At 48.2% G+C, this 13,175-nt stretch overlaps 1 protein-coding gene across 1 annotated transcript in view; it reads right to left on the minus strand.

Moving 5' to 3' along the window:
- Positions 1 to 10,365, minus strand: part of DLG1 (discs large MAGUK scaffold protein 1) — a 98,814-nt gene extending 88,449 nt beyond the window's left edge. The window contains exon 1 of the mRNA XM_069083266.1: positions 9,444 to 10,365. Within this exon, the coding sequence (XP_068939367.1) occupies positions 9,444 to 9,677 (234 nt within the window). The 5' untranslated portion in view covers positions 9,678 to 10,365. The remainder of the gene's footprint in view (positions 1 to 9,443) is intronic.
- Between the last annotated feature and the right edge of the window lie 2,810 nt (positions 10,366 to 13,175).

Below are 13,175 nucleotides of genomic sequence, written 5' to 3' on the forward strand. Positions count from 1 at the left end.
ACACACCACACACACACAACATAGTTACACTCATGCTCACACTCACAAACGCGTGCTCACACACACTCATGCACTCTCAGACACACTCACACACACATACCACATACATAACACACATACACACACCATACTCACGTCACGTGCTCACACACACTCATGTGCTCTCTCACACTCACACACACACACACACACACTCTTTCGGTATAGCTGTGAGCATGTCCTGAAACAGCGCCTTCAGCACACACTGACAGCCTCAATGTTGCATCTTCCACCTCTGGGGTCCCACAGGATCTGCACAGACTTCACCAGCACAAACAAGCATTTACATGCCTACTGTGCACTGACACGGGGAATACAGAGAAAGGCAAAGCCAGGCGCCATGCGCGCAGACCGCCAGACATGAGCAGGTGGGACAGCGAGGGGGTTGATGGCACCAGGCGGAGGGAGGCAGGGCGGGGACCAGAGGGAAGGACCCTGAAAGGATGCTAGATTTGATCCTAGAGGTGGCAGGGGGACGATGTGTGTGAATGTGTGTGTGCGAGTGTGTTATAGGAATGTACCTTTTTAAGATCTTCCCTGCCCCTAGGTTAAGTGCACCTGAAGCCTGCGGTGGGAGGCTTGTTTTTCAAGAGATACTTTGTGTTTGGGCAGTGGGTCAAGAGGGCTGTGACATTCTCTAAGCCAGGAGGCTATATAAGCCCTGATGTGAGGCTTTGTTTTGGGGCTCGCTTTGAGAAGTGCTGTGTGATTTGAACAGATGAGACTCTGGGCAGCCGCTGAGAGCCCCCTGGCTTTAAAAACCCCAGATGTTGATGCTTCCCTCTCTGGTAACTGCGATTAGGTATGGATGTAATGGTTGGACAGTTTCGAGGCCTGTCTGCTGAAATGTTCTCGTAACTTATGCTTGTAACCTCTATATACTCTGAAGTTCGGGGTGCTGACCTTTTCCCCCTGAACTAGGTAAACGATACATGTTTGATTGATTAAAGTAAGCTTGTTAACCCATTTTGAGTTGCTTTCCTTTAGTAAAGGAGATCTAAGAACCTGTGTTGGCAGCCACCCTAGGGTGCTTGCTGCAACAGTGTGTGTTTGTGAGTGTGTGACAGACACAGAGACAGAGACACAAGGAGAGAGGAGGCTGGGGGATGTTAATCTTCCCGTCTGAGAAGTATGAACAACTGAAAAGAAAACGTGTGCAGTCATTTTCAGCCATGCTCAAGGCCTTACGTTGCTTAGGTCAGATGTAAAAATACAGAGGCAAAGTCTGCCATCCCGAGGAAGGGACAATAAACTGAAGTCGGGATGTCCGGTCAGGCCTACGGAGAGACACGACCGTTAGCCTCTCCGTCCCCACTGGGCTGTGTCGTGGTGGTTTTCCAACAGCTGTTACTAATAGGCTTAATGGAACTCTCACGCTTTGCAGCTCTGTGTATGTATCAATAGGTCAATCTAAAAGGGACCAATTTAAAAATATCATTATTTTTGCTTAAATGACTTGCTACAAAATTAACCAAAATGAAAACACCAGCTGTGTTTTGCTTTCTGCATATCTGATGATTGTACCAGACATGCTTTCCCTAAGTTTAAAATTTTTTTATACTTTGAAAAGATGTTAAAAACATCTAAATCTGTTCATTAATATTTCAAAATTTGTCAAAAGCTATTTGGAATATTTGATCAAAAACAAACTGTGTTTCGCTTTCAAAACACAAGTCAGGTTTATGCTATTGACAAAACAAACTAATTTCTAGCTACAAGTCAGCAAATGGTCTTCTCTGAGCTTTCTACCGACTCTATAATCAGTTTAAATTAGCTCAAAAGAGCCCCAGAGTCTAAGGAGGGCTGTGCTCGGTCTGGGGCCGCCGTGTCAGGCCCCCAGGGAAGGCAGGGCTGAGGCTCCGTGCAGGGAACCCTCTAGACAGAGGAAGTCACCAGGAGAGCTAAAGCAAAGACAGTTAGTTCAGAGGAATGAGAAGGACAAAGTTTCAGATCCCAAACACCGGAGAAGGTAAGGCTCTAAAAGAAATAAAGGATGAATGACAATTCAGTGGAATGATATTTGGCTACATCCCCTTCCCTTCTGCCAGCTCTCGAGGCTGACGAGGGCTCACTCTGCCCATGCCCTGCTGGGCCATCTATCTTGAAAGTGGCCTGAGCTCAGGCCTGTTCCGTCCTCCAGGGTAAGCGGGGCTTCAGCTCTCACACTCAGAGCTCACAGTGGTCCGGCCCGGGGCCTCCCAGGAGGTCAGGAACTCAGGAAGAGAAGCTGGCCTTTCTCTTGCCGAGGGTGCCTGAACCCTCAGAAAAGGCCAGCAGGGCTCAGGTGGGCATGGAGGGGAGGCCCAGCGGAGAAAGAGGATGTTAGGATGAAAACCGTTTCACACAGCAGCTGCATGGGGAGCAGCAGGCCAAGGGTCCACTCTGTGGGCCTCCGTGCCATACCTACACACAAAATGGGGGTGCGAGCTCCCATCCCACCAACTCCCCCAGGATCGTGAGCCCCTCCCTCCACTTCCAAGCTGGCTCCAGCTTCGGGCTCTTGGGTCACTTGGCAGACCGCAGTCCCAGAAAGCCGCTGAAGGGCTGCTGACCGAGTCTGTCCAGCTCCATGCCAGGCAACAGGGCCACCTGGTTCACACGAGGCGCCAAGCCTGGAGGTGGGGTACTGGACAGAGAAAGAAGGCTCTCGCTGAAGAACAGATGAGAGAAAGGTGCAGGATGGAGCCGGGCCCCAAGCGCAGAGGTGTGTGAGAAGCCAGAAGCGGTGTGGGGGGACCCTGCAAAGATGGAACCTGATCACCCCAGAATCGCAAGCACAGCCCTGGACAAGCTGCTGCTGGCTCCAGCCCCAGCTGCCCTCCCGCACTCCTGTCTCATCCATCCCCCCATGACCGCGCAGCTAGCTTTCACAAACAAGAGAGCAGGGATTCAAGAGGGCCCCTGGGTCCCACATCCCACCTCCCCCAATCAGCCATGGCCAACATTTGCTCCCTGCAGAGATGAAGGCCATGGCTCTTCCCAGGCCCCACCTCCGTCCTCCTGTGCCATTGGCCTGTGACTGCCCCCAAAGCAGGCTCCCTTTCTTTTCCAGCCACGCACCTCTAAAACCTCGGGGCACCAGGGGACGATGGGGTGCACCACTGAAGGCCAGTCAGCACACTGTCTTCTTCCGGGGCACTCTGTGGGTACCATCCACTCCCCTGGTGCCCTGTGACCATTATGACCTGTTACAAACTCCTGTGTCTGGCAGGAAAAGCCCTTTCTTTCTGACAGCCTAGGAGCCGTGCCTGGAGTGCAGCCCCCTCCTCAGCAGGGCCACTCCCCTTCAGAGCCTGGCCCAGGGCCCCAGCTACCAGACGCCTTTCATTCTCTCTTCCCCCAAGCTCCATCGGGACATGTGTAAGTGCTCCCAGTCTCCCGGGATAGGGACTGGTCTATTCCCAGTCTAGTAGGATATGGGGGCCCAGGGACCCGCCTGGGAAGTGCCGGAGAAGAGAGCTGAGCCTGGGGCCTCCTCACTCCGTCCTTCCACCAGCTAAAGCGTGAGCTTTATTCCCGCTGTGCTTCTGGGGCTGTAAGCACCATGTGCACAAGGGAGAGTTGGAGAGCAGCCTCTCAGGCATCTTGGGCTCCATATGCCCAAAAGAGGGTGGCCGCAAACCCTCCCCAGTACTGCAGAGGCCGGCCCACTCTCCCTCCAGCCCCTCAGGCACCCCAGCTGGCGGTCCTCCTGGACTGGATTCCAGCACCAACACTGAGCAGAGGCACTGCGCCGAGACTGCTGATGCTGGGCTCCCGGCTGCTCCGCCATCTCTCCCTGGCTTCCCCTGGGTCTCCACTAAGCCCCCGCCCACAAGGCCTTCTCTCCTCCTTAACCACCCCCACGCCCCCAGGGCTGACTCTGGAAGGACAGTGCTTCTGAGCTTTCTCCCCCTTGAGATCACAAAGGTCTTGGGGGCAGTGAGCGAGGCCTGCGTCTTTCCGTGTCCCCAGCCCTTAGCAGCGGCTGGTGTGCAGTGGGTGCTTGATCTGGACACTTCACTGGACATCAGCCACGAACGTGATTGAGAACCCAGCTATGAGAATGTGCTGAGACCCTGCCGTGGGCCAGCTTCTCGGGGAAACATCCTGATTAGGAAGCACAAGGCTGAATGAATCGACCTTCCCAAGACCGGCACCAGGGCCCTCTTCTGGGAGCTCTACTTAACCTGGAGGCCACGACCTCTCCTGGACCACAGACACAGCGCAGGAAGCCTGCCACCTCTCAGGACACCACCGCCAGCACCCACTTGCATTATGGAGGGAAACACTCAATTTCAGTTCAAAGTTTCATCATAGTTTTTCCAAGTTCATAGACCGCCTCCCTGATGGCCATCCACAGGGGTCCTGGGACCCCTGGGTAAGAATTCCTGGTGAGAAGAAATGCTTTGTTCCAGTCAGCAAAAAATCAGCACAATGTGATCTTTGCTCTCAAAATTTCTGGTCCTAGGCCCCCTTTACATATATAACTGAGGACACTTCTAGAAAGGGCTTTTGTTTACGTGGGGTCTATTTATCGATAATGTCCTATTATAAAAACAGCTCTGGTCCCGCAGACCCTCTGAAATGTCTCCAGAAGCCCCAGGGGTCCTCAAGGCCCCCATGGAGAACCACTGCTCCTGACCTCTCAGGCAACAATGTAACTGGAAATATTCACCTTGCTGTCAAATTGTGTTAAAATCTATTTCCTTCCCACACACATTCATTATGTTGTTTCAAAGATGCCTTCAATGAGTGTACAAATTATGTCTCATGAAAATGTTATAGCGAGACAGGAAGGTGTCCTATGCACATGAACATTCTCTTGGATAACAATAAGCTCAGGGAGTCTCATTCTCACACAATTGGCCTCCTCCCCGCTTGGAGATGCCTCCGCCTCCTTGAAAAGCCTTGTCTGCACATGTGTCTGTGCTCCAGACACCCCCTCCCTTTTCCATCTGTGAAGATGATGTCAGTCCATTCGTGACGGCCTGTCAGCCAAGGATGGAGGGAAGATCTTTTCCCATTCTTGCCCTGCCTCCCAGGCCCCTCATTTTGCTTTCTTGAGCATCTCCCCAAGTTTTTTGCAAACTTGCAGTCTCTGTTACCAACTGGTCTTACATTCATTGACTTCTCACTATGAACATCCATCTGCCAGGCCTGCCCCCTTCTCCTGCAGGTGTTCCCTCCTGGGGTATCCATGTTGCAGAGGGGCCCAGACCAGGCAACATATATTTCCCTCCCAGATCTGGGCCTGACTTGTCGAACTTCAAAAGTAGGCCCAAGCTACTGCCTTGGATCTCCTCCCCCGGGATCACTCAACTATCCCTATGGTCTCCTCACCTTGGAATAGCTACCCATCAGACAGCCTCTTTCTGCCACTGGTGAGTTCTTCTGGGGCCTCCATTTCAAGGATGGCCCAAGCCAGCCAACCTCAACTCCCCTCCCAACTTTCTCAACTTCAAACCCGTGCCCTCCCTGGAACCTTCTTCACTCCCCCTTTGGCATATTGCCACCCCCCCCCCGCCCCATTAGAAGACTCTACAATCCTTGACTCCAAACAATTGGTTTGTGCAGACTGTTAAGGATTTCGTTTTCCCCTTAAATTCACTGTCTTTCCTTTCCACTCTCCATTTTCTAATTGAAAATTTTTTGAGAAAAGGAAAAAAAAAAAACCCTGCACAAGCCAGCAAAAGAAACTCCCACACTGGTCTTTCCAGAAAGGAAAGTCTTATTCTCCATTTCCATTCTATCACCCGTGGCAGAAGGTGGTCAGTGTGTTTTATTCGCAGACCACTGGACTCAAGGATTGTCATTAGGAATAAAAACATGTGGCAAACTGTTCAGCAGTGGCTGAACACATCACGGCATGGAAAGTAGAATATTACTACATCACAAGGTATTCTATAAATTGGAAAAAAAAAAAAAAAAAGAACCTGCTATTACCTGATGGTCTTAAGATATAAAAATACCAAATGCACAAAAGCTGCAGAGATAAGAAAACTCCCCAAGGCCCCAAAACTAGCTATGAGCAATCACCAAGAATCTGCCACCACCTGAATATGGTGAACCGAGTTTCTCAACTGTGAAACAGGGTGGTCCCTACAGGAAGAAATGGAATTGATTCTTCCATCACAAAGGGTTTCTATTAGGAAAGGGAGGCCAGAGCAGGAGATCCAGAAAGCTACATGGGATGTCCAGTCACAGACTCTTGTCTGGGAGAGATGGTGTTAAATGATACTGAGCCAAAGAAGACCCAGTCAGGAAAAAGGACCCTTGAGGCCCACTCCATCCAGCCCTTTTCTTCCTCTTAGATCTCCGTCATCCACCCTTCTGCTATACTGTGACTCTGGCCATGCCCATTACTTCTCTCTCGCTTTGGTATATTTATCACTCTAATAAATAACCGCGACTTCACTGATGGCAGAACCCCCTAACCAAGGAGACGCAGTGCAGGCAGCTCTCTGGCCCAGAGGTGTCTCTGCTGATGCCAGGGTGGGTTCACCCTTGTTTCTTACCGTGCAATTGTTACTACAGAAGTCTGATTTGCTTCAAAGACAAGACATTAAAAAGACTATCCACTGATGATTATGTCTAAGTGCAGGTAAGGAAAGGGGATCTCCAGGGAAAGGACCATAGCCTAGGTTTATGTCTACTACTGGACAGGAAACCACTGACCCACCTGTTTACCCTGCACACCAATCCCAGGGACGAGAGTTAGCAAAGCAGTGGAGGGTACACCATGTGCTATGGGTACGGGGCAGACATCTAAAAGGCAGGCAGGGAGACTATCTGGAAGCTGAGGATTGACTTGCAGTGTGCTAATGTCTTGGTTTAAGGGAATGCATATGAATGCAACAGGTGAGAAACTGGAAACACCATGAAAATAACCTCCAAGAGCTTTTCAGTTTTCAAATGAGACAGGAGAGCCCCTGGTCCTGAGGGTGCAGGGGCAAAGGCAATGCTAATGCTTCCTCTTTAAAGTCTTCTCTGTTGTTCTGAGATCATGAAAAGAGAGCCCACCACCTTTACCATCAAGCCCTTCCTGTGGGGTGCTCACAGGGTGGAAGGAAGGGTACCGCTGGTGACGACCAGGGAGCAGCACGAGCCAGGGCTTCATGGAGCTCCGCCCTCCAAGGATCTCCTTCACTCAAAACTCATGTTACCTACAAAGATCTGTGGGTAATTTACCGAATTACTTTAATTCCTACTCCAATAATGAACATCATTTCCAAAGGTTGGGCACGTAGGTCATGAGTCTAGAAATGAAAAAAGCCAAACAGCTGAACAGCTCCAAAAGGAAAAGAACCCACCCGAGAGCCTGTTCCTTTGGACTAGCCCCGCAAGGCAATCGCTCCCTGGAGGCCAACTCCTCGCCACTTCCCTGAGGACAAGGACAGCCGGCAGGCCCTCAGAGCTTTACCAGTTCTTGACAAGGCAGAAAGAAGCCTTTGATATTTCCAGACCTACATTATGATTTTTTTTTATTTTTTAAAAGAAACAAAATTATAAGGAGAAAAGTCTAAAGAATTTTACATCCCCAACCTCTGAAGAAAGGAAACCCATCTAAAGTGAGAAAACACTCAAAATTCAAACTGCTCTGTCATAGCTGGGGACAATCTAGGATAAAACCTCCATTAGCATCTTAGCAGAACAAGAAAAAAATCAAAGATTGCTCGGGCTCAATTCCTAAGTTACCTCAACTTGAGCTTTAAACCACTGAAGTCAATTAACTCATTCTAGAGAACACTGCCTTCCAATTTAGGTAAGTACAACAGCCCGTTAATAAGGCAGCAAGAATCGAAGTGAGATGGCAGGCAAGCACACGTCCTGATGAAACATTCCAGACATCAGGGGCTGACTTGATGCGAACAGAGAGCAAACAAATGGCAGGCCTACTGGGGAGCCGCCTTCACACGGCACTCTTCCTCTAGAACCTAAGAGATCCACAGAAACAAGTTCTATTCCAAGTTAATGAAAGTCACATGACAGATGATGCTGAAGAGAGGTTTATTGTAAAAGGAGGATTTTAAGGGATGTTTAATTTACATAAATAACTTTCATAGATAAATATACTTTCTGATTTCAAAGAAAAGGAAAATAGTGGGATTTTTAAAAAAAAGAATGGAAAGAAATATCATGGGGCAGTCAGGTGGCTCAATGGATAGAGCTCCGGCCCTGGAATCAGGAGGACCCAAGTTCAAATCCTACCTCAGACACTGAATAACTATGTGACCCTGGGGAAGTCACTTAACCCCTACTGCCTCCAAAACAAAAAAAAACAATGAAAGAAATATCACTTGAGAAAGTTTAAGAACTTTTAAAGTAGACGATGAGCAGCCACTCTGATGCTTAAAACCAGAAAGGAACCGCTGAGTTACAAACTCAATTTATTCCATCTCTTCCTGCTTACACAGCTCATGAGACTCAAGGGTCCTTGGCCTTAAACAGCAGGATCCGGTTCTACTGAAGGTTATATTTAAAGAGACAGGTCCTTCTCCATTTACAAGACAACCACCTGACTCGCAGCATTTATAGGCAATTTTTTTAAAAGAACTCTAAGCTGGTTCTCTTTTATCCTTCTGTCACTTCCATTCAGATGAAGAGGAGGATGGAAATCACCCTGTACGTCATTCTCCTGGATCCCTGACCGGTCATGTTTTCTCCCAGTCTCTTCAATAGAGCTTTAGGTGGGCGCTCACTCCCCCTACTTTAAACTGTGATGTACGCATTGAAAGGAAAATCTGGAGTGACAAAATTACAGCGGAACAGGCTCGCTCATTTCAAACAACGCAAATAAATTCAGAAGACAGGAAAAAAACACCCTGACAAAACGATGCCACATGCAGAGCACCTGAAGCCGGCCCGGCCCCCGCGGCTGTGTTTCTAGCCCAAATCAGCCCTGATGTGCAGAGCTGGAAAGCAGCCAGCCAGACGTCAGCCAAGGGGCCAGTGTGGATTCCTCGACCCCTCCCCTCCTTTAGAAGACGATCTCTCTGCGGTTATCAATCCCCTCAGAGGGAGGAATGGCAAATTAGCACAGAGGCTGCCGTGCTATTCATTCTGTTGTATAACCGTACCATTTCCTGAAAATAAAGAGCCGGAGCTCGTCAACAATTTCCAGCTTTACTGATTTATATACTGACGCATGCATGGATGTCATGGGATTTCTAAGCTGTCACTCAAAAACATGTCTAGATTGACTGTGGGTTTTTTTTTTTAATTACATAAGGTAAGAGATTGCTGTTCCCCACTCGGCATTATATTACATGGCCTGGAACAACTCAGTATCTATGAATTCAAATGATATGGCACAAACAAAGAATCTAACGTAAAATCCCCTTTTCCGAATCAGAAGAGACCTGGGCTAAGATGTTAGCAGACTCTCAGAGTCCACAATAATCTCAACAAGTGTCGACGATTACCTGGGGGGAGCCAGCAGCCACCGAGATGCAGTCAATGAAACTGTGCCTGCGAGTGAAGAATGCCACGATCTGCTGCCAGCGGGAAGGGGGGGGCTCCGCCTGCAGCTCGTCGCTAGAGCCCTTCTGGGCCCAGGGCTTCTGCTTGGGGCCTGCCGAGCCATGGCTAGAGCTGGGGTTGCCTCCCCGGCTGGCACGAGAGTAAAGAAGCGTGTTGTTCCCGAAAATGTAATTCATGTCTGCAGCCCTGCAGGCGGCTGCCAGGCAGTCCTGTCTCTCTAGCAGCTGCTCAGTGAAGAAGGATCTGAGGAAAACTGCGGACAGGATGACAGCGGCATCGCTGGCAGAGCAGGCGGACGAGCGTCTCCCACACCACGACTCATTCCTGCTCTAAGTTCACTCGCCAGAGAGCCGGGGTCTGCCTCCCGTACCTGCTACTGGTCAGAAGGCTGGGCTCGTGTCTAAGACAAACAATGCAGAATGAGGCAGATCTCCTTTCACCGAGGTCTGCAGGGATGGAAAGCTGTTCTTTTGTTAGCTGCCAACTAGACAGACGGAGATCCAGGAAGTGAGGTCGACTGGCAGGTAGGCACCGGACTGCCGCGACCCTGTGGGGCCATCCGCCTGAACGCCTGGGTGGAGAAACCAGCCAGCACAACGACCAAGTTTCAATCACAGGCTGTAGTAAAATCCAATGGCATCTTCGCTGCTTACATAAATTATAAACATAAACCGAATTCAACAAGGAAATGTCTTCTCTGCAACGATTCTGGCTGCTTAAGATGCTGTGACCTAAAAAAGGGGATCTGCCGTCAGCGAACAAACGGCTGCTCCAGAAATGAGACTGCACGGAAGGTGCTTCTAGAATGCTTGGCTATCTGGCCGTGGGAACCAAGGCTGTCACAAAGGGGGGAAGGACACCCTGCTGAATGGAGCCCAGCCATTTTTTTCTGTTCTAACAATGCTCCTCCATCTACTCACAAGGCTCCAATAATCCAGTTTAAAGGCAGGTAAAAATCATTAATTGGCAGAATTAATATTTCACTTTTGGAACTTTTGTGACTCTAAAGACACCTCATCTGTCATGAAATCACACCCATCATTCAACCAACAAATGAGAACATCCATTTTAAGAGTTTGGGTCAACGTTAGGAAGCATTCAGAACTGAGGACAAGCGCTCAGAATTTGGTGTCATCTCGAGATGAATCTTGAAAAGTGGAAGGAAAGGAGGAGACTAATGAGGAAGAGGAGAAGGAAGAGAAGGCAGATGGAGGAAGAACGAGGACAGGAAGAAGAGGAAAGAGGCTACCAAGGGAAAGGCAGCTCACTGACACCCCAAGAAGCTGTGATCACTTGTGGCTGGACATTGGCAGCCCCTCCCACCACCAATGCAGACAGGAACCCCAAGGTTTAGAGGCCGGCATACTTCAGTGTTCCTGGTGAGGAGGCCGTGGGCTGGCTGACGGAACCCTGGCTGCCGGGAGCCAGCAAGACAAAGGAATGAAGGCTCGCTTTTGCTAGTCTGGGGTTACCCACGAGGTCCTTACTTTATTAGACCACGAAGACAGACACATAAGAGAAGAAAACTAGGCTCCTGTGACGGGGCCTATCTCTGGGCACTCAGATGGTTAACAGTGGTGGCCGAAGGATCTGCCATCAACAGTGGACAGGAAATGTTTCTGCTCCTTGAAAGTCAGATGACACTAAGTGGTTGTTAGGGGGAAATATCACAATGAAAATTACTGCTAAGGGGATTTGAAATCTTATATTAAAATCTAGAAGACTTGAGGGAATAGGGCCAACATGACAGATTAGAGGCAGCAAACACGTGAGGTCTCCTGACATTCCTCGCCAAACAACTTTAAAAAAGCCCATCAAATCGAATTTTGGAATGGCAGAGCCAACATGAAGTGAGGGTGAGCCATTTTTCCAGCCTAAGACAACTTAGAAGGTCAGAATATTGAAGCAAATTTTTTAAATACTAGCAAAAGGATGCAACAATGTGTCACAAAGATGATACATTATAACAGGTGGGATTTATACCAGGAATGCAGGGCTGGTTCAGTATCAGGAAAACTGTCGCCATAATTGACCACATCATTAACAAAAACAAAAATCATGATTATCTTAACAGATGCAGAAAAACCTTGCAACAAAAGACAACACCTTGTTTTATGAAGAACTGTGGAATCGATGGAGCCTTTCTTGCTTTGTTTTGTTTTGCTTTTTGGAGGGCAATTGAGGTTAAGTGACTTATCCAAGTTCACACGGCTAGTTTTTGTGGTAAGTATCTGAGGCTGGATCCGAACCCAGGTCCTCCTGACTCCAGGGCCGGTGCCACCTCGCTGCCCCAGGAGCTTTTCATAAACTGATAAAGAGTATCTATTTAAAACCATGAGCAAGCATTATCTATAAGGAGAATAAGCTAGAAGTCTTCCCAGTAAGATCAGGAGTGAAGCAGGGATGTCTGTTATCAACTACTATTACACAATATTGTATTAGAAATGTGAGGTATAGCAATAAGGTAAGAAAAAAAACCTGAAGGAATAAAAACAGGCAATGAAGAAACAAACCCATTTCTCTTTGCAAATGATAGTATACTTAGAAAATCCTAGAGAATTAACTAAAAAAACTAGTTGAAACAATTAACAACGTTTGCAAAGTTGGAGAATATAAAATTAACCCACAGAAGTCACCAGCATTTCTATACATTACCAAGAAAACTAAGCAGGAAGAGAAATAAAATTCCATTTAAAATAACTGGAGGCATTATAAGATACATGAGAGTCTACCCACCAAGATAAGCCCAGGAACTCTATAAGCACAATAATAAGACACTTTTCACACAGACAGAGAAAGATCTAAACAACTGGAGAAATGTTAACTACTTATGGGTAGGTCCAGACAATACAATAAAAATGACAACTCTACTTAAATTAGTTTACTTTTTCAGGGCCATACCCAGCAAACTACCAAAGGATTATTTTATAGAGCTAAGAAAAATACTAACAAAATTCATCTGGAAGAACAAAAGGCCAAGGCCATCAAGGGAATCATTGTTTTAAATTGTGAAGGAAGGTGGCCTGCAGTACCAGATTTCAAGCTGTTATTACAAAGCCATCGTTATCAGAGCAACCTGGTGCTGGCTGAGAAACAGAATGGTGGATCAGTGTGAGAGTTCAGCCACACAAGACACAGCAGTCAATGACCACAGTAACCCAGTAGGGGTCAGAACCCATGCCAGCCTCAAGGCTACATGTGGTGTCCTTGGTCCCTCCACATCCTTGGGTGTGGTCCTTTGACTGAATCCAAGCTTTACAGAACTAATCCCTTTATGAAGGGGATTTGTTCTGTGAAGCTTGGTTTCAGCCAAAGGGCCCCTAGAGGGCCAGGTGCGGCCTTGGGACAACAGGTTCCCCTCCCTCCCCCACCCCGGCTAGGGTTTGATAAACCCAAAGATCCAAGCTTTGGGGGCAAGAAATCAACATCTGACAAAAACTGCTGAGAAAACTAGAAAGCAGTTTGGCAGAAAGTAGGCACTGACCAACATCTTCCACAGTATACTGAGATAAGGTCAAAATGGGCACATGATTCTAACAGAAAGGATGACATCATAAGCAAATCAGGGAAGGATGGAAAATTTTACCTGTTGGATCTATAGATAAGGGAACAGTTTATGCCCAAGAAATGAAGAGGATCACAGGAAATTAAATGGATAATTCTGATTACATGAA

This window comes from Petaurus breviceps, unplaced genomic scaffold, assembly GCF_028583685.1.
Source record: "Petaurus breviceps papuanus isolate PSGF00001 unplaced genomic scaffold, PetGlider_PUasm1.0 173, whole genome shotgun sequence".
Taxonomy (NCBI): domain Eukaryota; kingdom Metazoa; phylum Chordata; class Mammalia; order Diprotodontia; family Petauridae; genus Petaurus; species Petaurus breviceps.